Source organism: Trichechus manatus, unplaced genomic scaffold, assembly GCF_000243295.1.
Source record: "Trichechus manatus latirostris isolate Lorelei unplaced genomic scaffold, TriManLat1.0 scaffold00262, whole genome shotgun sequence".
Taxonomy (NCBI): domain Eukaryota; kingdom Metazoa; phylum Chordata; class Mammalia; order Sirenia; family Trichechidae; genus Trichechus; species Trichechus manatus.
Genome location: NW_004444198.1, coordinates 688,646 through 712,021, shown reverse-complemented (window position 1 = coordinate 712,021; position 23,376 = coordinate 688,646). Strand labels below are relative to the sequence as shown.

The window sequence follows — 23,376 nt, the reverse complement described above, 5'->3', positions numbered from 1 at the left end:
GGACACCTCACCCTAGCTCCCAATATTACAACCTCACGGAAGGCTGATATAGGAAATAAGATGGGGAACCACCTCTGCTTTTGATAAAATTGATATCTAAGACAGCCTTTGTATTTTTGTATGGTGCCTCTCATAACAAGAGCGACAGACCCTCTGAAACCTTCAGTGTAGGAAGGGTCTGTCTCTAACTAATTGCATGCCAGCTACCAGAGCCACGCAGGCACAGGATACTCCTCCCACTCCTTCGCCTAGGCAGCTGGCTGGTCTGCTCAGTTAGGGTCACTCATCAGTTACTATTGCACTCTTCAGCCACAAATAGTGTTACTCCTCCCCTTTCCCAGCATTTCTTGGTCCACGTTTCTTGTCTTCTGCTCACTGATTTCCATCTTTATTGAACTCTACCTTTATTGTAGGTGATCTTGTACCTTGCAGGGAACTATGCAGTGTATATATAAATCAATAAAAATGCTGTTGTTATCTCTGTACTAGGAAATGTAAATTTACACTAGTTATGGTAGTTATTTATATTTATTTTAGAAACCTAATAATTTTTTACTTGAAGGTTGCTAAGTTTAACCTCTTTGTTATTCACTTACATCGAGAAGGCTCCCATTACTATGTTATGTCAGGAATGATGGAGCCAGAATCACTCTCAACTTTCAGATTTGTGAATGATAGAAGTGTGAACTGAATGAGTCAATGTTGCTATATGGATTTTAACAGAAATAGCTATCATAGACTACTTTGCCAATTCACAGAAAAGACTGGCTTTAGAGCTGCCATGTAATATTGTATATAGATCTTTATTTTGTGACTAAGATCTTAAAAAACGAATGCTTTAAAAAGAGTGTAGAACAAATAAAGAACAACTTTGTGTTGCCTTTTAACTAACAGAATGTTGAATCTACCAACTGGATTAAGTTTAGTCTCTGTGTTGCAGATTGGTTCTTCTGAAAGTGAGGACAGAACATTTATATTCGAATCTGGTCAAAGTTTAGGTTTAGAACATTCAAATCACTAAGCTACTGATCCTTTAATTTTGTTAAATGTAGCTTTGTTTTCTTTTTTATAAAAGTTTAGAATTCACAGAAAATCTAGGATATTCCATTTCTTCCCTGACTGTGGACTTTTTTTTTTTTTTTTAAGTAATACTTTATTGTATTTTTGGTAGAAGTGCACATTGCAAAACAGGTTCCCATTAAACAATTTCTGTACATGTTGTTCGGTGACATTGGTTACATTCTTTACATTGCGTCAGCATTCTCATTATTTCCATTCTAGTTGGTCCCTTCCCATTAACCTAGTCTCCCAGACCCTCAGCCTTCTTATCTATGCTTTAGAGTACATGCTGACTATTTATTCTCATAGAGATGATTTTTTAAAAGAGTGCAGCACTCAAGGGTGATATTCATTACTTTATGAGATAACCTGCTATTTGGCTAGAAGGTGACTTGAGGGGATAATTTCGGCTCAAGGCTTAAAGAATATCTCAGGGCAATAGTCTCGGGGATTCCTCCTGTCTCGGTGGGCCCAGTAAGCCTGGAATTTTTGAGAATTTAAAGTTCTGTTGTACATTTTTCTCCCTTTCTATCAGGATCCATCTATAGTGGTCCTGTTCCGAACTTATGGTAGTGGTAGCCGGGCACCATCCAGTTCTGGTCTCAGGGTGGAGGAGGCCATGGTTCATGCAGACAGTTAGTCCTGTAGATCAGTTCCTTCTCTGAATCTTGGGTTTCCTACTTTCTTTTTAACTCCAGAAGAGTAGGGAAAAATAGTTGTATATTAGATGTATCTTAAAACCCCAGATGCTGCTCACCAGACTAGGATGTAAAACATACATTTTATAAACTATATTATGCCAATTAACAGAGCTGTCCCACAAGACTATGACCCTAAGTCTTCAAGCTAAGAAAACTATTCCCATGAGATGACTGGTTATGTCAAAGAAGTATCAGTTTCTGTGACTCTTATGTGTTTTTGTTTTGTTTATATATATATTTTTTAATCAGTGCCATTTTAACAGGGGTGAGATGGTATCTCATTGTCGTTCTGATTTGCATCTCTCTAAGGTTGATACGGAAACCCTGGTGGCACAGTGGTTAAGAGTTTGGCTGCTAACCAAAAGGTGGGCAGTTCGAGTCCACCAGGCACTCCTTGGAAACCTTATGGGGCAGTTCTACTCTGTCCCATAGGGTCACTATGAGTCGAAATCAACTCGATGGCAACGAGTTTAATAACCATTGACATCATCTTTTCATGTGTTTATTGGCTGCTTGAATGTTCTCTTTGGTGAAGTATCTGTTCCTATCCTCTGCCCATTTTTTAATAGGGTTGTCTTTTTGTTGTTGTAGAGCTTTATCAGATATATCATTCCCAAAGATTTTTTGCTAGTCTGTAGTTTGCTTTTTCACTTGTTTGATAATGTATTTTGATGAGCATAATAAGTATTTAATTTTTATGAGGTAATCTGTCTTCTGCTGTTTGTGCATTTGTAGTTGTGTTTGATAATCTATCTTTAAAAAATTAGGCCTCATAGTTTTGTCCTTCTGTTTTCTTCCAAAGACTTCATAGTTTTAGCTTTAGATCTTTGATCCATTTTTAGTTAGTTTTTGTGTATGATGTGAGCTGTGGGTCCTGTTTCATTTTTCTGTAAGTGGTTATCCAGTTTTGCCAGCACCATTTATTAAAGAGAGACTGTTTCTTCCTCATTGAATGGACTTTGGCCCCTTGTTGAAAATCAGTTTTCCATAAATGGATTTATTTCTGGGTCCTCCGTTCTGTTCCACTGGTTTATGTGTCTGTCATTGAACCAGTACCAGGCCGTTTTGATTACTGCACCTGTATAGTATGTTTTGAAATCAGGGAGCATGAGACATTCCACTTTGTTCTTCTTCAATATTGCTTTGGCTATTCAGGAACTCTTTTCTTTCCATGTAAAGTTGGTAGTTAGTTTTTCAGTTTTGGTAAAGAATGCTATTAGAATTTTGATTGGGATTGCATTGTATCTATAGATCACCTTAGGTAGTATTGACATTTTCACAGTATTAAGTCTTCCAATCCATGAACATGAGCACGGAAAGTCCTTCCATTTATGTAGGTCTCTTTTAGTCTCTTGCATTACTGTTGTATAGTTTTCATTGTATAAGTCTTTTATACCCTTAGTTAGGTTTATTCCTAGCTATTTTATCTTTTGGGGGGCTTAAATGATACTGCTTTCTTGATTTCCTATTTGGATTTCAACTGATTTTTGTGAGTTGATCTTGTACCATGCAACATTGCTGAATTCTACTATTAGATCCAGTGCTTTCTTGTGAAATTTGGGATTCTCTGTGTATAGGATCATGTCATCTGCAAATAGAGATAGTTTTACTTTTTCTTTTCCCATTTGGATACCCTTTATTTCTCTTTCTTGCTTTATTGCTCTGGCTAGGAATTCCAGTACAATATTGAATAGGAGTGGTGACAGTAGGCCTTCTTGCCTTGTTCCCGTTCTCAAGGAGAAGGCTCTTAGTCTTTCTTCAGTAAGTATAGTGTTGGCTGTTGGTTTTTGCATATATGCCCTTACTCATGTTGAGGGATTTTCCTTCTATTTCTATTTTGCTGAGAGTTTTTGTCAGGAATGGTGTTGGATTTTATCAAATGCCTTTTCTGCATCAATTGAGATGATCATGTGGTTCTTTTCCTTTGCTTTACCTATGTGCTGAATTAGGTTGATTGATTTTCTAATGTTGAACCACCCTTGCATTCCTAGTATGAATCCCACTTGGTCATGGTGTATAATATTAATATGTTGTTGAATTATGTTCAATAGAATTTTGTTGAGTATGTAGAATTTTTGCATCTATATTCATGAGGGATATTGGTCTGTAATTTTCTCTTTTTGTGATATCTTTTCTTGGCTTTGCTATCAGGGCAATGCTGGCTTCATAGAGTGAGTTAGGGAATATTCCTTCCTCGTCTATATTTTGGAAGAGTTTGAGTAGGATTGGTCCCAACTCTTCTCTAAATATTTGGTAAAATTCCCTAGTGAAGCCATCTGATCTTGAGTTTTTTGTTGTTGTTGTTTGGAGTTTTTGATGACATCTTTAATCTCTTTTTCTTTTTTTTTTTTAATTATGGGTCTGTTTAGATTTTCTACCTCTGTTGGTGTTAGTTTAGGTAGGTAGTGTGTTTGCAAGAATTTGTCCATTTCATCTAGGTTTTCAAATTTGTTGGAGTACAATTTTTCATAGTATTCTGTTAAGATCCTCTTCAGTTGAATCTGTTGTAATGTCTTCACTTTCATTTCTTATTTTGGTTATTTGCATCTTCTCATTTTTTTCCTTTGTCAGTCTGGCCAGTGGTTTGTCTATTTTGTTGATCCTTTCAAAGAACCAGTTCTGATCTTGTTGATTCTTTCTGTTGTTTTTCTGTTTTTGATTTCATTTATTTCTGCTCTTATCTTTATTATTTCCTTTTCTGGTAGCTTTGGGCTTCTTTCACTCTTCTTTTATCATTTGTTCAAGCTTTTGCATTAAGTTATTGATTTGAGATCTTTCTTTTTTAATGTAGGCATTTAGTGCAATAAATTACCCACTGAACACTACTTTCATTGCATCCCAAAGATTTTGGCATTTTGTGTTTCCATTTTCATTTGATTCTCACTATTTTTTAATTTTACTCATGGTTTCTTATGGGCTAATAGTTTTTAGTAATGTGTTATTTAGTTTCCGTGCATTTTTTTTCTTTATTCTTTCTCTTATAGTTTTCTAGTTTCGTCCTGCTATGGTCAGAGAAGATGCCTTTTATGATTTCAGTCTTCTTAAATTTATTGGGGTTTGTTCTGTGGCCTAAAATAATATGATCTGTTCTTGAGACTGATCCACGTTCATGAAGAAAAATGTGTATTGTGCTGCTATTGCATGGTATGTTGTATATACATCTGTTAGGTCCAGTTGGTTAATAGGGTTATTCAGGTCTTCTATGTCTTTATTGGTTTTCTTTCTAGTTGTTCTATCCATCATCGAAAGTGGTATATTCAAATATCCAACTATTATTGTAGATCTATTTCTTTCTTTAATGCTGTTAGAGCTTGCTTTATAAATTTTGGAATTCTGATGTTGGATGTATAAATATTTATTATTGCTATGTCTTCTTAGTGAATTGACCCTTTTATCATTATATAATGTCTTTCTTTGTTTCTTACAGTAGATTCTTAAAGTCTATTTGATGTGATTTTTTTTCACTGCTGGTTTAAAGTTCCACACAAACGTGCATATAATAGTTTAAGCTCAGATTCTTTCCAGCCACAGCAATGGTTGACCTTTCAGTTGGAGTTTGAATCAGTCCAGGTTATTATTCCCTTTCTTACCCCAATCACCATTTCAACGATATCGAAATACCTATTTTTGGCTAATGTACTTTTCATGTTTGGTATTAATCTGAAGTCCAATTTTTTTTTTTATATTTTATTGTACTTCATGTGAAGGCTTACAGAACAAAATAGTTTCTCATTTAACAGTTACTACAAATGTTGCCCTATGTATGACAATGGTTAACAATCTTACAACACATCAACAATATCCTTACTCAACCTTGGGTTCCCTATCACCAGCTTCCTTGTCCCCTTCTGCCTTCTGGCCCTTGTCACTGGATGAAGTCCAATTTTTTTTTGGAAAGGAAGATAAATTCTTTTTCTGACATCCTTTTTTTCCATTAAGTTAAAAAAAAAATCACCTCATAACTGATTTCAAATAGCTATATTGCAGTATTTGCACTGTATGGGAAGAAAGGGTTTGGCTTCAGCAGAGCCCTTACCAGATCCCCTCAGCAGCTGGGTTTCTAACTGGCAGGAAGCTCAAGTGGTAAGGTTGGTGAGTCACCTCTGGGTCATGCGCACATGTCACTCGAAACTAGGTCAGGGCCTCCAGCTGTGATGTTCTCTACACTCTTTCAGGAGAACATGAACAAATGGAGAATTGTAATGCCTTCTTCATACGGTTTGCAAAAATACTTTCTCTTTCCAACAAGTAAGGGGCTATTCTTTTTGCAGGTGACAAAGTGAACCCCACAGAAATGGGTGACATCTCCAGTGCAGTGTAACTGGAAGAGGGGTGTGGACCATGTGCTTCAACCTTTATCTGAATAGTGGACTTCCAGATGTGGGAGGGCTTGGACATGATCCAGGCCTGCCACCCATTTCACAGACAGACAAACCAAGACTAGCACAGAGAAGAGAACTCGAGAGTCAGCCAGTCAGAGGAGGGCAAGATGGACCCAGGTGTTCTCATGCTTCTCCCAGGGCTCCTTCCACCCCGCCCTTCCAGTGGGTGTGCGCTGCTGCCATCCTGTCCACAGTCTGTGGGCACTTCCCTAGAGAACAGGCACAGCCAGTGTAAGATGTGAGACATGCATGGATTTTGTATGTCCGCATGTGTATAATTATGTGATTTCCTTTATCCTTAATTCCTTTAATGGCTAGGAATGTTGTAAGTTTATTTTAAAAGACTTATAAAAATGAGTTCCATGTTCAAATGTTGGTTTCTACAGATTTTAGAGACCCTACGTTCGGTAGCCCTGGTGGCATAGTGGTTAAGCACTATGGCTGCTAATGGAAAGGTCGGTGGTTCCAACCCACCAGTTGTTCCACCAGCCACTTGGTGGGAGAAAGATGTGGTACTCTGCTTCCATAAAGATTTCAGCCGTGGATACCTATGGGGCAGTTCTACCCTGTCCTATAGGGTCGCTGTGAGTCAGAATCGACTTGACAGCAAAGGTTTTTTTTTATGTTTGGTGTGACCTGCAGGGACTTGAGTTTGGGTCTGGCCTGTCTTTATTGTTCATCAACAAGTCCCTTGGTGTGGGAAGCTCTTGGGTAGCAGAGAGCACAAACAGGATTCCCCAGGTTTTACATGTTTAAAATCAATGCTACCACCACTGGCGTTAAATCTGCTTTTCTCCGGTGTTAGATAAATACCAGAGAAGTCAGATATTTTGCCCAGACCTTCGCAATAAGCCAGTAGCAAACTGAAGATAAAATTTATGAGCTTATTTCTGTTGAGGCTGAGCCCCAAAGTCCTGCTAGTGTACAAGCTGCCACTGCTGAGTGTGCCCCAGCTTTGGGGGCAAGACACTGCCAGCGGTGTCTCCAAGCAAAAGAGTAAAGCCCCACAGCTGTGACTCTCGCTGGGCAGAGCAGGGAAAGACTTGTGGGTGAGTGCTGTTGGGCCCTTGTGTGACCCTGAGGCACACATGAGGTACTCCCACAGGAGAAGGGTCTTTTCCAGCCCCTGAGGCATACGTGTGGGCGCTCCAGGGCACTTAGTTAGAGAGGTGTCTTCCTCAGCCCCTGAGGCGTGCATGAGGTTCCACCCGGGTACCTTGTAGTAGGAAGATCCTCCCTGAGATGGCCCTTCCCTGAGCTTGGTTTCCTGGAGTCTCCAGGTGGACTGAATCCCACCATGGCACTCAACAGGAAAATGCACACAAAGCAACAAGCATGCAGTGACCACCTTATGTTTACATTCCAGAGTGCAAATTCACCTGCACCAGCGGAAAGTGCTTGTATCTTGGTTCACTGGTCTGCAACCAACGGAACGACTGTGGGGACAATAGTGATGAGGAAAACTGTCTCCTGGTGACTGAACATCCACCCCCCGGAATCTTCAGCTGTAAGTCCCTCCTGCCTATGGGGCTTCCACACTGGATCGTGTTTTTGAAATCGTTAAGAGTTCAGTTGTGCAGCAAATGGAAAGGGTGCTGTTTTCTGGTTAAGGAAAGGGATTTATGTTTCCATAAAGAAAATGTTTTCTTCTTTTAGGATGGAAAGATAGTGTGTCTCAAAGCAGAAAGCTATTCTCAGGGGTGGTTAGGGGCCATGTGTTTTGAATCGTCTTTTGTTATTGACCTGAGAAGCTCTGACAAGCTTCAAGACCTCACACACTGACTTTAATGTTCTCCAAACCAGCCCTCAGACCTTACTAAGAGTGGTCACTCAGAAAGTCATTTTAAATAAGCAAAGGAAGATCTGTGAAGGGCCCAGAATTAATTCTGTAATTGAAATAAGAAAGTAGAAAAAATTCTATGAGACTTTTTAAGAAGGTCCTGGCAATGTGTTTTTCCATTTGACACTGGATGGAGAACAACCTAACTGAGGTTTTACATGTGTGAATCCCCAACGGTGAGGTTTCAAGCATTTCCTGAACTTGAAAATGTGAAAACAGAGTTTGAAGTTCATTGATTTTTGATCTCATGGTTTTTGTGAAGAGGAAGGAGAAAGAAGGCAATTGTGAAACACTGCTGGACTTCTCTTAGGAAAAGTGGTTTATTTTCTGTGTTTCCTTGGATTAGGTGAAGCAGACGGAGGGCAAGCATCCTTTTTGCAGTAGCATGCCCTGGGAATAAAGTTTGCATCACTAACCCGTGTCATGGGATCTTCTTAGAGAGACTTGCGTGATACACTCAGCTTCTCTTCCCGGGGTAACTAACATTATATTGTGCAGTTATATTTATATAATTCTGATTTTTAAATTTTTTGTTATGGAAATTACACTACATAAATACCAAAGCTGCAAATATGAAAATGGGAGGGGATTATTTTAAAAGAAAGTATTTTCTTTATTCCTACTGTACTTTCCTGTTGAGGGGCAAGCTCAGAAAAGTACTGTGCTTGGCAAATTTTAAGTCTCCTATTCATGCTTGCTAAATTCAAGAGTACAGTAGTACAAATGGTTTCCTCATGGTTTTCTGTTATGTAAGTTCAGTTTCTTACACTGAGTGTTCTTAGAGTCCCACCACTATAATTTGAAAAGATAATTTCAGGTAAGTGTGTGTTTTCTTGGTATTCAGTCCATGTTTTCCCCTGGTCACTGTTTTGTCAGTAGCCTTTTGCAATTGTCAGTACTGTGTTTGCGTCATGCAGGAACCCGGATGCAGCAAGGGTCCCCACAGCTGACACTATCTCTCCTGGTTTCCTGCTGCGTACAAAGTAACTTAGAGAGTAGAGGGAGAGGATAGGAGGAGGAAACTTGCTGTTGTTGTTAGGTGCCATAAAGTTGGCTTTGATTCATAGTGACCTCATGTACAACAGGACAAAACACTGCCCAGTCCTGCACCATTTTTGCTATGTTTGAGCCCATTGTTGCAGCCACTGTGTCAATCCATTTCATTGAGGGACTCCCTCTTTTTCGCTGAACCTCTACCAAGCATGAAGTCTTTCTCCAGCAATTGGCCTCTCCTGACATATCCAAAGTAAGCAAGACAAAGTCTTGTCATTGTCATTTCTAAGGAGCATGCTGACTGTACTTCCTCCAAAACAGATTTGTTTGTTCTTTTGGCAATCCATAGTATATACAATATTCTTAGCCAACACCACAATTCAAAGCCATGAATTCTTCTTCTGGCTTCCTTTTTCCGTTGTCCAAGCTTTCACATGCATATGGGGCAAGTGAAAATGCCCTGGTTTAGGTCAGACATACCTTCATCATCAAGGTGACATGTTTGCTTTTTAACACCTTAAAGAGGTCTTTTGCAGCAGATTTGCCCAGTGCAATAGGTCATTTGATTTCTTGACTGCTGCTTCCACAGATGTTGACTGTTGATCCAAAAAGAATGAAATCCTTGACAGTTTCAACTTCTTGGCCATTTATCATGGTGTTGTTTATTGGTCCACTTGTAAGGTTTTCACTTTCTTTATATTTAGGTGTAATCCATCCTGAAGGCTGTGGTCTTTGATCTTCATCAGTAAGTGCTTCAAGTCATCTTCACTTTTGGCATGCAAGGTTATGTCATCTGCATATCTCAGGTTGTTAGTGAGTCTTCCTCCAATACTGATGCCACATTCTTCTTCATATAGTTCAGGTTCTCAGATTATTTGTTCAGCATATAGACTGAATGAGTAAGGTGAAAGAATATAACCTTGCCACACACCTTTTCCAATTTTAAACCATGCAGTATCCCCTTGTTCTGTTCAAACGACTGGCTCTTGATACATGTACAGGTTCTGCATGAGCACAATTAACTGTTCTGGAATTCCCATTCTTCATAATGTTATCCATAATTTGTTATGATCCATACAGTTGAATGCCTTTTTGTAGTTGATAGAACACAGGTACATATTTTTCTGGTATTCTCTGACATCAGACATCAGCAGTTATATCCTTGTTTCACATCTTCTTCTGAATCCAGTTTGAACTTCTGGTAGTTCCCTGTTGAAATACAGGCACAGTCATTTTTTAATTATCTTTAGCAAAATTTTTGCTAGCATACGATATTAATGATATTGTTTGATAATTTCTGCATTCTGTTTGATCATCTTTCTTTGGAATGGGCATGAATATGGATCTCTTCTAGTCAGTTGGCCAGGCAGCTGTCTTCCAAATTTCTTGACATAGACAACTGTTTCCAGCGTTGCATCTGTTTATTGAAGCATCTCAATGATACTTGATTCCATGAATTCCTGTAGCCTAATTTTTGCCAATTCCTTCAATGCAACTTATACTTCTTCCTTCAGTATCAGCGGTTCTTGAAATAGTTGAACATCAACCATGTATTTTTGGTACAGTGACTCTATGTATTCTTTCCATTTTCTTTTGATGCTTTCTGCGTCTTTCAATTTTTTGCCCATAGAATCCTTCAGTATTGCAACTTGAGGCGTGAATTTTCTCTTCAGTTCTTTCAGCTTGAGAAATGCTGAGAGTGTTCTTCCCTTTTGGTTTTCTAACTCCAGGTCTTTGCACATTTCATTATAATACTTCACTTTGTCTTCTTGAGCTGCCCTTTGAAATCTTCTGTTCAACTCTTTTACTTCATTATTTCTTCTGTTCGCTTTAGCTACTCTGTACTCAGAGCAGGTTTCAGAGTCTCTTCTGACACCCATTTTGGTCTTTTCTTTCTTTCCTCTGTTTTTAATGACCTGTTGCTTTCTTCATGTATGTTGTCATCCCACAGCTCTTCTAGTCTTCGGTCATTAGTGTTCAGTGATTCAAATCTGTTCTTGAGATGCTCTCTAAATTAAAGTGGGATGTATTCAGGGCTATACTTTGGCTCTCTTGGACTTGCTTTGATTTTCTTTGGCTTTAACTTGAACTTGCATATGAGTACTGTAATTGATGGTATGTTCTGCAGTCGGCCCCTGGCTTTATCTTGACTGATACATTGAGCTTCTCCATCATCTTTTTCCACAAATGTAGCCAATTTGATTCCTGTGTAAACCATCTGGTGTGGGCCACGTGTATAGTCATTGCTTTTGTTGCTGAAAAAATGTACTTCCAATGAATAAGTCATTGGTCTTTTAGAATTCTATCATGTAATCTCCAGCATCATTCCTATCACCAAGGCCATATTTTCCAGCTACTGATCCTTCTTTTTTGTTTCCAGCTTTTGCATTCCAATCACTGGTAATTATCAATACATCTTGATTGCATGTTTGATCAGTTTCACACTGAAATAGTTCATAAAAATCTTCAATTGTTGTGCAAATTTGTGTAATAGTCATGTTAATTGGTCTTCCTTATAGGCATATGGATATTATTCTATCACTGACGGCACTGTACTTCAGGATAGATCTTGAAATGTTCTTTTTGACGATGAGTATAGTGCCCTTCCTCTTCAATTTATTGTTGCCGGCATAGTAGACCATATGATTGTCAGGTTCAAAATGATCCATACCAGTTCATTTTAGCTCACTAATGCCTGGAATCTCGATCTTCAAGTGTTCCATTTCATTATTGATAACTTCCAATTTTTCTTGATTCATACTTTGTACGTTCCACGTTCTGATTATTAATGATGTTTTATCGACTGAGCGAAGTCATTCAACTGTGTGGATCATCACAGTATTTTAGATAACATTACGAAGAGTGCATGGACCAAGAGGCAATCATTTTAACAGAACAAGGGGATACTGCATGGTTTAAAATTGGAAAAGGTGTGTGGCAAGGTTGTATTCTTTCACCTTACTCATTCAGTCTATATGCTGAACAAATAATCTGAGAACCTGAACTATATGAAGAAGAATGTGGCATCAGTATTGGAGGAAGACTCATTAACAACCTGAGATATGCAGATGACATAACCTTGCATGCCAAAAGTGAAGATGACTTGAAGCACTTACTGATGAAGATCAAAGACCACAGCCTTCAGGATGGATTACACCTAAATATAAAGAAAGTGAAAACCTTACAAGTGGACCAATAAACAACACCATGATAAATGGCCAAGAAGTTGAAACTGTCAAGGATTTCATTCTTTTTGGATCAACAGTCAACATCTGTGGAAGCAGCAGTCAAGAAATCAAATGACCTATTGCACTGGGCAAATCTGCTGCAAAAGACCTCTTTAAGGTGTTAAAAAGCAAACATGTCACTTTAAGGATTGAGGCGCGCCTGACTCAAGCCATGGTACTTCCAGTCGCCTCATATGGGTGTTAAAGCTGGACAACGAATAAGGAAGACCGAAGAAGAATTGATGCCGTTGAATGGTGGTGTTGATGGAGAATAGTGAATATACCATGGACTACCAGAAGAACAAACAGATCTGTTTCGGAGGAAGTACAGCCACAATGATCCTTAGAAGTGAGGATGGCGAGATTATCTCAGGTACTTTGGATATGTTGTCAGGAAGGACCAATCGTTGGAGAAAAACATCATGCTTGGTAAAGTAGAGGGTCAGCGAAAAAGAAGGAGCCCCTCTATGAGACGAATTGATACAGTGGGTGCAAGAGTGGGCTCAGACATTGAGCTAGAGTTAACTAGATGACACCTAACAACAACATGAGCCCTTGTTGTGAAGATGAGCATTCCTATGTCTGAGGCTCAGCAAGACTGGGGAACAGGAGCAACTCTTTCTGCCGTGATGGCCGAGGGCCCTGTGGCTAGATGTGGGCTGTTGGTCCAGACTGCTCATCCTCTTGGCTTCCCAGGGAGAAGGTTGGCCCCTTCAGCTCACTCGGCTGTGCCAGGCATGACTGGGCCTGGGCTTGTCCAGGGTCGGAAGCCTCAGAGAGCCTGGTTCTCCATGCTATCGTTACAGGGAGAGTGGGACCAGGCCTCCTGGTGGCTGGTACTGGGCTCCGGGTTTCCACAAGCTGGATACTGGCCACTTCAGGTGACTCAAGCTGTTCTGCAGGGTTGTGAGTTCTTTTGACAGGGCTTGCTCTCCCCCTTTTAAGCTTTAAGGAAAAAAAAGAAAAAATCCATGGGAAAACAATGATTGACTTGTGTGAAATTGATCCAAGATGGTGTGTGGAACAAGATGAGGACCAGGATATGCATCTCTCTAGTCTCTGGGAGCAGCTACGCTGACAGAGTTGCAGGTTGTCCCTGGCAAAGAGTCTCCACCTCAGTGCCTCCTGTGGGTGCCTGGAGGGGTCTGTAGCCTGGCTGTCCAGCATGGCCAGCTCCCAACTGTCCTTATGCTTGCGGCCTTTTTTTCTCCTGAATATTTTTCTCATCAATTAAAATCTTATAGGGTCTTGAAAGGTAATTCAGCCTTTTCAGATGAACAAAGGTGGAGAACAGGAGGGAAAGTTTCCATAACCCTTAGCTTTCATTTCCTCCTGCTGTAACACTAGATTTGCGCAGATAAAAACAACCTCTTAGATTTACATTTTGATTATGTTACTGCTTTTATGTGGAGGGGGCTGCCCCACTTCCGATGAAATTTATCCACTTCTTTAATATTTAGTAGTCTAGTGTGGATGTTAATGAAAGTCTGACAGTGCTATTTTGAGAATTGCAACAATGATAGTAATTTTCAGTGTCAGATTACTGCTTTTCAAAAGGAAAGAGAAAAGGGAGGAGGAGGAAGGGACGTGGTTTCAGTCCTAATAGAGTTTGCTCTCTGTGGGCTGGGCCAGACAGATGGGCCATGAATACTGTCTAGACACTCTCTGCCCGAGTGAGTGCCATCTTGGAGGGAGGACACGCAGTGAGAAGCCAGCTAAGTGCTGGGGAAGTCAGGGCAGCTCTTCACTGTCAGAAAGAAATCAATTCAGGGCCTGCTTCTTTGGGGGGTGGGAGGGTGGAAAGTACAGTGGGCGTGAAGAGAGAAGGCTCTCTGTTACTGATCAATTTCAGTGAAAATTTGGCTATTATTAGGCACTAGGGAGAGCATGAAATGAGAGTTGTAGTATGATAACACTGTTGATCTAAACGGTATGCTCAGGCAACTGCAGAAGGATTTTAATTCAAGACACAGCCCTGGAAGGCCAGAGAGAAGCTTTGGAAAGGAGCTGTCTCCATGTGCCATGAATACAGGTGTATAACCCTTGTGTGTATTGACCTGTATTGTCCTGTATGGCAATGTACCCAGCTCACACCACGGCAAAACAGGATTGACTGTTCACTTTCTAGGGTTCAGCCTCTTAATTTGATGAGGTTTTAGAGTTTTACCCAGTTTGCTTTATTTTCATAGGAGTCTCTGAGAACTTTCCAGAGCTGGTTCTTACCATTGGCAGCTCTGCTAATAGTGCTGTGGGAAATTGGATAAAAATCTCCAGAGAGCCCTGCTCAGTTGGGCGTGAGTGCACGGGTAATTACTGTTGTTGTTATTCATCACTATTTCCTGGGTGCCAGAAAGAGCTTACATGGTGCAGGTAGTGAGTGTCTGCTCACTAAAGCTCCGGGTTAAGTGTGGCTGGCAGTTGGAGATGGGGATGTGACCATCGGGATAGGACGTGGGTGCAGCTGCAGCACTGACATGGAGCGCGCCATGGTGTGCCTGCAGTTAAGCTGAGGGATGCTTCATTATTCAGCCTCATCGTCATCAGATGTATATTTTACTGAAAAAAAAATTATCCAAGAGGGTATATAGTAAAGCTTGGAAGGACCACCTTTGAATGATCTCACAAATTGAAAGCCCGTCGTGCGACTGCAAAGGGGAGGCTACTCCCCTGGCCTTCAGACTTCTGAATTCACCATTTGGGCTGGTAGCTCCTTTAGTCATATCTCAATGGAGACAGTAGCACAGCCTTTTAACCTGGGCAAGTCTCAACAACCTAGAATTCGGCAGTCATCATTTTTTACCTTTTTCTTCCATTCTTGTTATGTCTTGAGAGCTATCAGCAGAGGGAAAAGTAGATGATTTTTGCCTCTTCCTTCAGAAAAGAAAGAAAAGGTAAATCAGAGACAAAAAATATTCCTAGAATAGACAGTCACTGGAGAGGAAAAATAGAAATCGTGTATTTTAAGAGCCTGAAAGCAAGTCCACTGCTATTCTAAGTGATACTTCTCAGAAATGTTGCCAGGATTACCCAGAGCTGCAGTGGTCTTTCAGAAATGCATCATTTCCCCCTAAAACTCTTGTCTGTTGTCTCCACTAGAGTCTTACACTTGAGCATAAACCATCGTACCCTTTGGGTAAACTATAAGGAATTTCCATTTATGGCCCAGAGTTCTCCACAGCGAGACAGGATGTCAGGGGTGTGATGCCACACTCCTGCTGCCCGTCTGGGGTTTGCAAGGAGAACCACAATGCTCTCCAAGTATCAAAGCCCTGTGATTCTGTTCAAGTGGAATCAGAGGAACACAGCATGCATCTGCCCTCTTTACAGATGCCGACGATTCAGTGGGAACCACCCATGTGCCCCAGCTGGGACAGTGTAGTGTTGTTCCCCTTCTTCAGAAAAGGCTTTATTCTGACTTTATTTCATTTCCTCTATAGGTTTCTAAGCCATGGATGTTTAGTAACATTCCAGGAAACAGGTAAATAATTTCTGAAGTTTTTTCATTGTGCTCCCTTTCTGAGTGAGGATATGTGGCAAGGGCCTTCGCAGAGGACTGGAGGCTTCCTGAGTCTTGGTTAGCATTAGCTGCTGTGGTCATGGTGGTGCAAGCATTAATTTCTCTGACCACCTCCATACGGAAAGTGACTCATTCATGTCAGTCTAAATTACATGAGGAGCTTTAAAAATAATTCCCTGGTCACATCTCCAATCTACTGAGTCAAACTCTCTGAGGCAGACCCATCTTTTACAGCTCCTAGTGGCTTTGAGGAAACCCTAGTGGCATAGTGGTTAAGAGCTATGGCTGCTAACCAAAAGGTTGGCAGTTTGAATCCACCAGGTGCTCCTTGGAAACTGTATGGGGCGGTTCTACTCTGTCTGATAGGGTTGCTATGCGTCGGAATCGACTCGACAGCAACAGGTTTGGTTTTGGGTTTTTTAGTGGCTTTGATGCTGCCCTCCCAGCACCCGCCTGGGGCATAGTTGCCAAGACCATAATGTCTGACAACAGGGGTTTCATTAAAACAAGTGAAGCCTAACTCTTCTGTAAAATGGAATGAGGAAATCAATGATGAGTAAATCTACAGATGAGTGGAGGGAGGTCCATGCCAGGTAGTGACTGAGGACCTTGGTCTGCCGTAACAATGTACCCTGGGTCCCATTCTTCATTTAAATATCCAAAACAAACCATTTGTCATCAAGTCAACTCTGACTCATAGCGACCCCTGTGTGTGTCAGAGTAGAACTGTGCTCCATAGGGTTTTCAGAGGCTGATTTTTTGCACGTAGATCACCAGGCCTTTCTTCTTAGGCACCTCTGGGTGACTCGAACTTCCATCCTTTCAGTTAGCAGTTGAGCACTTAACATTTGAACCATCCAGGGACTCTCTTCTATCTAGATATCTACATTAGGTATTAGGGTTATAGGTAACTGTAATTTTTATTTTTCTTCAGTGTATTGGAGCCCTGGTGGTACAGTGGTTAAGAGCTCAGCTCCTAACCAAAAGGTCAGCAGTTTGAATCCACCAGCTGATCCTTAGAAACCCTATGGGGCAGTTCTACTCTGTCCTATAGGGTCGCTATGAGTCAGAATCGACTCGATGGCAACGGGTTTGGGTTTGGTTTTTTCGAGGTATTATATATACTTTTTTTTAAAATTGAACTTTAGATAAAGGTTTACAGAACAAATTAGCTTCTCACTAAACAGTTAGTACATATATTGTTTTATGACATGGGTTAACAACCCCATGACGTATCAGTATCTCCTTTCTCAACCTTGAGTTCCCTATTACCAGCTTCTGTGTCCCTTCCTGCCTTCTAGTCCTTGTCAATGTGCTGGTGTGCCCCTTTAGTCTCATTTTGTCCTCATCTTTGGCTAAAAGGTGAACCTCCAGAGTGACTTCATTACTGGGCTAAAATGGGGGCCATACTCTCAGGGTTTCTCCAGTTCCTGTCAGGCCAGTAAGTCTGGTCTTTTTTTGAGTTAGAATTTTGTCCTGCATTTTTCTCCAGCTCTGTCTGGGGCCCTCTATTGTGATCCCTGTCAGAGCAGTCAGTGTTGGTAGCCGAGCACCATCTAGTTGTATTGGGCTCAGTCTGGTGGAGGCCATAGTAGTTGTGGTCCATTAGTCCTTTGAGTACTCTCTCCATTGTGTTTTTAGTTTTCTTGATTTTCCCTTGCTGCTGAAGGGGTGAGAACAGTGCAGTATCTTAGATGGCTGCTCACAGGCTTTTAAGACCCCAGACGCTACTCACCAAAGTAGAATGTAGAACATTTTCTTTATAAACTATGTTATGCCAATTGAGCTAAATGTTCCCTGAGACATGGTCCCCACAGCCCTCAGCCCAGCAATTTGGTCCTTAAGGGAGTTTGGATTTGTCCATGGAGCTTCCGTGACCTTACCCTGAACAAGTTTTGCTGGCTTCCCCAGTATTGTGTACTGTCTTACCTTTCACAAAAATTACCACTTATCGATTGTCTATTTAGTGTTTTTCTACCCCCACCCCTCCCCTCCCTCGTAACCATCAAAGATTTTCTCTTTTTGTGTGTAAACCTTTACATGAGTTTTTATAGTAGTGGTCTCATACAATATTTGTCCTTTTGTGACTGACTTATTTCACTCAGCATAATGCCTTCCAGATTCATCCATGCTGTGGGATGCTTCGCAGATTCATCATTGTTCTTTATCTTTGCATAGTACTCCATAGTGTGTATGTACCATAGTTTGTTTATCCATTCGTCTGTTGGTGGGCATCTAGGTTGTTCCCTCTTTTTGCTATTGTGAACAGTGCTGCAATGAACATGGGTGTGCATATGTCTATTAGTATGACAGCTCTCATTTCTCTAGGATATATTCCTAGGAGTGGGATTGCTGGATCATATGGTATTTCTATTTCTAGCCTTCTAAGGACGCTCCATATCATTTTCCAAAATGGTTGGACCATTTTGCACTCCCACCAACAGTGCATAAGAGTTCCAATCTCCCCGCAACCTCTCCAACATTTGTTATTTTCTGTTTTTTTGATTCGTGCCAATAATGCCATGGTGAGATGGTATCTTATTGTGGTTTTGATTTGCATTTCTCTAATGGCAGTGATCATGAGCATTTCCTCATGTGTCTGTTAGCCCCTTGAATGTCTTCTTTGGTGAAGTGTCTGTTCATTTCCTTTGCCCATTTTTTAATTGGATTATTTGTCTTTTTGTTGTTGAGGTGTTGCAGTATGTTTTAGATTGTAGAGATTAGATCTTTGTCGGATTTGTAATAGCCAAAAAATTTTTCCCGGTCTGTAGTTTCTCTTTTTACTCTTTTGGTGAAGTCTCTTGATGAGCGTAAGTGTTTAATTTTTAGAAGATTCCAGTTATCTAACCTATCTTCTGGAGTTTGTATGTTGTTAGTTATGGTTTGTACCCTTTTAATGCCGTGTATTAGGGTCTCTAGCATTGATCCTATTTTTTCTTCTATGATCATTATAGTTTTTGGTTTTATATTTAGGTCTTTGATCAATTTTGAATTAGTTTTTGTGTATGTTGTGACATATGGATCCAGTTTCATTTTTATGCAGATGAGCATCCCATTTTGCCAGCATCATTTGTTAAAAAGACTGTCTTTTCCCCATTTGATGGACTTTGGGCCTTTGTCGAAGGTCAGGTGACCCTAGGTAGATGGATTTACATCTGGATTCTTGATTCTGTTCATGTTGGCTGATTGTGACCTTTAGATCTTCTGTATCTTTGCTGAGTTTCTTTCTAGATATTCTGTCCTTTACCGAAGGTGGTATGTTGAAGTCTCCTACTATTATAGTGGAACTGTCAATTTCTCTTTTCAGTACTCTTAAAGTTTGTTTTATGTGTTTTGGAGCCCTGTCACTGGGTGTGTAGACATTTATTATGGTTGTCTTCATACTAGGTCGTCCCTTTAATCCTGATATAGTGCCCTTCTTTGTCTTTTATGGTGGATTTTGTTTTAAAGTCTATTTTATCTGCCACTCCTCCTCTTTTTTTGGTGGCTGTTTGTTTGAAGTATCTTTTTCCATTCTTTGAATTTTAATAAATTTGTCTTTGTTTCTAAGGTTTGTTTCTTGTAGACAGCATATTGGTGGATCCTGTTTTTTTTATCCATTCTGTCACTCTCTGTTCTTTATGGGTGCATTTAAGCCATTTACATTCAGTGTAATTATTGATAAGTGTGAGTTTATTGTCGTCATTTTGTAGTGCTTTTTTTTTTTTTGTGCTGCTGCTTATTTCTTTGTTTCTCTTACTCTCCTATGCTGAATTCCTTTTGTTTGTGGATTTTTTTTTTCATTTCTTTTGTTTTTACTGAGACTTTATGTTTTTCTTCTTTATTTTGATGAGTAGATTTGTTAACTTTCTTTGTGGTTACCTTGAAATTTACTCTTATCTTGCTAAGTTTGAACCAGTCTATTATTACTTAGTATGGCCTTGCCCTCCTCTCCATTAGAAAGTTCTATACCTCCGCCGTTTATTCCCTTTTTTATTGTTCTGACATTGTTGTCATTTACAGATTAACTTCTCTGGTTCCCTGTTGTAAATCTTCTGGTTTTGAATAGTCCTTGAGAGTTCATTTCCTAGATTCATGTCTGGCTGGTGCGATCTTGTGTCCTAGATTCAGGCTGTTGTCTGATGTTTGTTTTCAAACTGAAGGACTCCCTTCAATAATTCTTGTAAATTTGGTTTGGTTTTTACATATTCCCTTAACATCTGTTTATCTGGAAATGTCTTAATTTCACCATCATGTTTGAACGAGAGTTTTGCAGGTTATATTATTCTTGGCTGACAATTTTTTTCTTTCAAGTTCTTATATATGTTATCCCATTGCCTTCTTGCCTGCATGGTTTCTGCCAAGTAATCAGAGCTTAGTCTTATTGTTTCCCCTCTGTATGTGACTTTTTGTTTTTCTTGAGCTGCTCTCAGGATTCTTTGTTTGGTTTTATTGAGTGCAATTATGATATGCCTTGGTGATTTTCTTTTGGAGTCTATCCTATATTGGGTTCATTGAACTTCTTGGATGGTTGGCTTTTCATCTTTCATGATATTAGTGAAGTTTTCTGTCAGCAATTCTTCAATGATCCTGTCTGTGTTTTCCATTTTCTCTCCCTGTTCTGGAACTCTGATCACTGGCAAATTTTTGCTTTTGATTATAGTCTACATAATTCTCAGGATTTCTTCATTTTTCTTTGTTCTTTTTTCTGATTTTTCCCCAAACAGAGTTGTATCCAAGTGTTTGTATTCAGTTTTGCTAATCCTGTCTTCCGTTGTTTCAAACCTGTTCCTCAGCCCTTCTATGACACTGTCCATTTCTGAAATCTTGTTGTTTATCTTTTGGATTTCTAATTGTTGTTTTTGTATGATTTCTAGTTGTGTATTTATTTTGACATTTTGTTCCTGTATTATTTTTCTGAATTCTTCCATTTTTTTGTCTGTATTTTCCATCAATTTGTCTATTTTTTTCCTCATTTTTGTCTGCTTTTTGCTTCAACTCTTGGATAGCTCTGAATATTAGGGATTTGAATTCCCTATCGGGTAGTTCTAGTGCCTTTTCTTCTACTGGAAAGTCATCTGGTGTTTTATTTTGAATGCCTACTGGAACCATCCTGTCCTGTTTTTTTAATATGTTTTGATATTGTCTGCTGTCTTCGGGGCATTCAGTAGTTATTTTCTTCATGTATTGATTGTAGATTTGTTTGTTTCAGTCTTGCTTTTTTGTTTTATTTGGTTATGTCTGAGCAGGTGTGCTGTGCGTTCTTTGTTGTTTGCTCGTCTGTGGACACAATATTTTTCACTTCCTTGTCCAATGGTCAGGACCAGGTCCAGGGCAGGTCCAGGCCAGGGCAGGTCCAACTGAAGGGGAGGGGCTGGGATGAGTTGTTTGTGGCATGTATTTGGGGTGACAAGATGAGCCTGTGGTCAGTGAGGGCAGGTTCCAGTAGGTCATGCCTGTGCTGCTTGGGAGTGCAATGTTCAGCACACGGTGAGGGGAGGGGGAGGTTGTGGTGTGTGGAGCTAGGTTGGGTATGGAAAAAAAGAGAGCGGAGAGAGAAACAGGAGCAAAAAAAAAAAAAGTGTTGAGTGAGCTTGCTGTTGGAGTGGAGAGACAAGAAACCAAGAAATGGAGAAAAACAAAAAGGAAAAATAATAATAATAAAAAAGAAATTTAAAGTAAATAAATGTCCCCAGGGATCCTACCAGCACAGCTGTGCAGATCTGGGAAGTGGCTCCCAAGCCGTGCAGTACAGCCTGGCTTGAAGGAGTGGAGATGATACACAGTGCCAGGTATTCAGGACACAGGAAAAGAAGGTAAGTAGAAAGAGAGGAGAAACTGAGAAATGAAGAAAAATAAAAAGGAAAAAAGAAACAGAAAACAAACTAACAAAAGAAAAAAAAGCCCCCAGGGATCCCACCAGCATTGCTGCGTGGACCGGGGAAGTGGACCGGGGAAGCAGTTCCCCAGCTGAGCAGTGCTTCACAGCCTGTCAGGAAGAAGCAAAAATGGCACACAGAGTCAGGTGAGAGGAAGGGGAGGAGGTGAGAGGCAGGGAAGAAACAAAAGAGGCTGAAAAAAGCAATATGACCAACAAAGAAATGGCAGCGAAGAAGCTGGCCGGTGTGGGTGGGGCAAATCCGCGAGGCACGGAACCGGCGCCTCCTGTGCCGCTGCTGTGGCCCACTGGGAAGCAACCGATCGGCCCTCCAAGAAGCAGTGAATAGGAACACCAGGAAGCAGTGAATTGGCCTTCCAGGAAGGCAGGAATCAATCCACCAGGAAGCCTCAGATCAGCCAGCCGGGAAGCGGCAAAGGTTGAGTGGGGGGAGGCAGGATGGGCGGTGGGAAAGCGTGTGTCTCTGATTACTGGGTGCTCTATCTCCTGCTGGCAGCTCCATGAATCTGCTTTCCCATACTTCCTGTCAGCCAGTCTCCTACAGGAGTCCAAGATGGTGGATCTGTGCTGCATTAGGTGATAGGGGACCTCCACTCATAACTCCCCTTGCTCTCTGTTCTCTGTCAGCTTCTTATTCCATTCGGTGCTTCGTTGAGTTATTTTTCTCTTCTTGTGACGCTTAGGGTTCCAGGATTGATGTTTGTCTCTGTTTTACTTAGTTTTTCAGGTCTTTGCTGTGGAGGGACGGCATGGTGCTTCTGTCTATAGCGCATATTGGCTCCACCCGTATATATACATTTTTAAGAATCTTGTTTGAAAAGTATGTGATTTGTAGTCAAATTAGCCTGTGTTAAAAGCCTGGTTCTGGCACTCATTAGCTGTGAGACCATCAATAACATATTAAATCTCTCTGATAATATGCCTACCTCCTTAAGGTTGTTAACAGAAATTAGGATTGAGATATTGAAGATCATCTTCCATTATGGCACAATGCACTAGGCGAGACTTAGAGGATGGCACCTGTGATTCTTAGCTTACCTCAGAGCTACCACTGGACAAAGCTCACATGAACCAGCACCCCAGCCATAGCCCCCTAGTGTGCCAGGCAGTGGGAAGGGACCATGGATGATTGATGCCTGTCTCTGGGGTGAGTGCCCCCCAGGCTCTGGAGGCCTGCGCTGCAACCCCCCTGACTGAACCTGTGTGCGCCGTGTCAGTCCTGCTGTCTTCAGGTTGGAAACTTTCCAGAAAGCACTCTGTGGCAGCATCTCTTTTCTCCTCTGTAAGGGATACATGTCTGAAATGTGTGGCGAACAGTTCCCTGTTTTATGCTTTCCTACAGAGGTGGTCTGACCCATATCCGCTGAGTGACGTGCTGCCCAGGGGACAGTGCTCGGCCCCAGTGTGCTTCTGTGACCTGGCGTGTGCATGCACCTGTGTATACTACAGGTTTTTATTGAATGTAGCACACTCACTGTATTTGCTATAAAAATGAACAATTTGAAAAAGATTTTCATCTGAAAGAGCACTTTAAACAGAGCTCTTACTGTCAGCCTAGCTCTGTGGTTTTCTACAGGGGAAGACACATTACAAGTGAGCTGACAAGGCCCAACAATGGGCCCCCTCATGCTCTACCCTCATCTCTAACCGATGCCTGGCCCCTGCTGTTCCTGAGTCCGCCAAGCATACCCTCAGGGCCTCCGTCCATGCTGTTCCTCTCACCAGATACTCTTTCCCCAGCCCTCAGCCTTTATGCAGGGCCGCCTCTCCAGAGGCTCC

The 23,376-nt window shown here is 40.9% G+C and overlaps 1 protein-coding gene across 1 annotated transcript in view; it reads left to right on the top strand.

Moving 5' to 3' along the window:
- Positions 1–23,376, top strand: part of LDLRAD4 (low density lipoprotein receptor class A domain containing 4) — a 610,108-nt gene that overhangs the window by 306,451 nt on the left and 280,281 nt on the right. Inside the window, exon 5 of the mRNA XM_023724825.1 lies at positions 7,509–7,649. Within this exon, the coding sequence (XP_023580593.1) occupies positions 7,509–7,649 (141 nt within the window). The remainder of the gene's footprint in view (positions 1–7,508; positions 7,650–23,376) is intronic.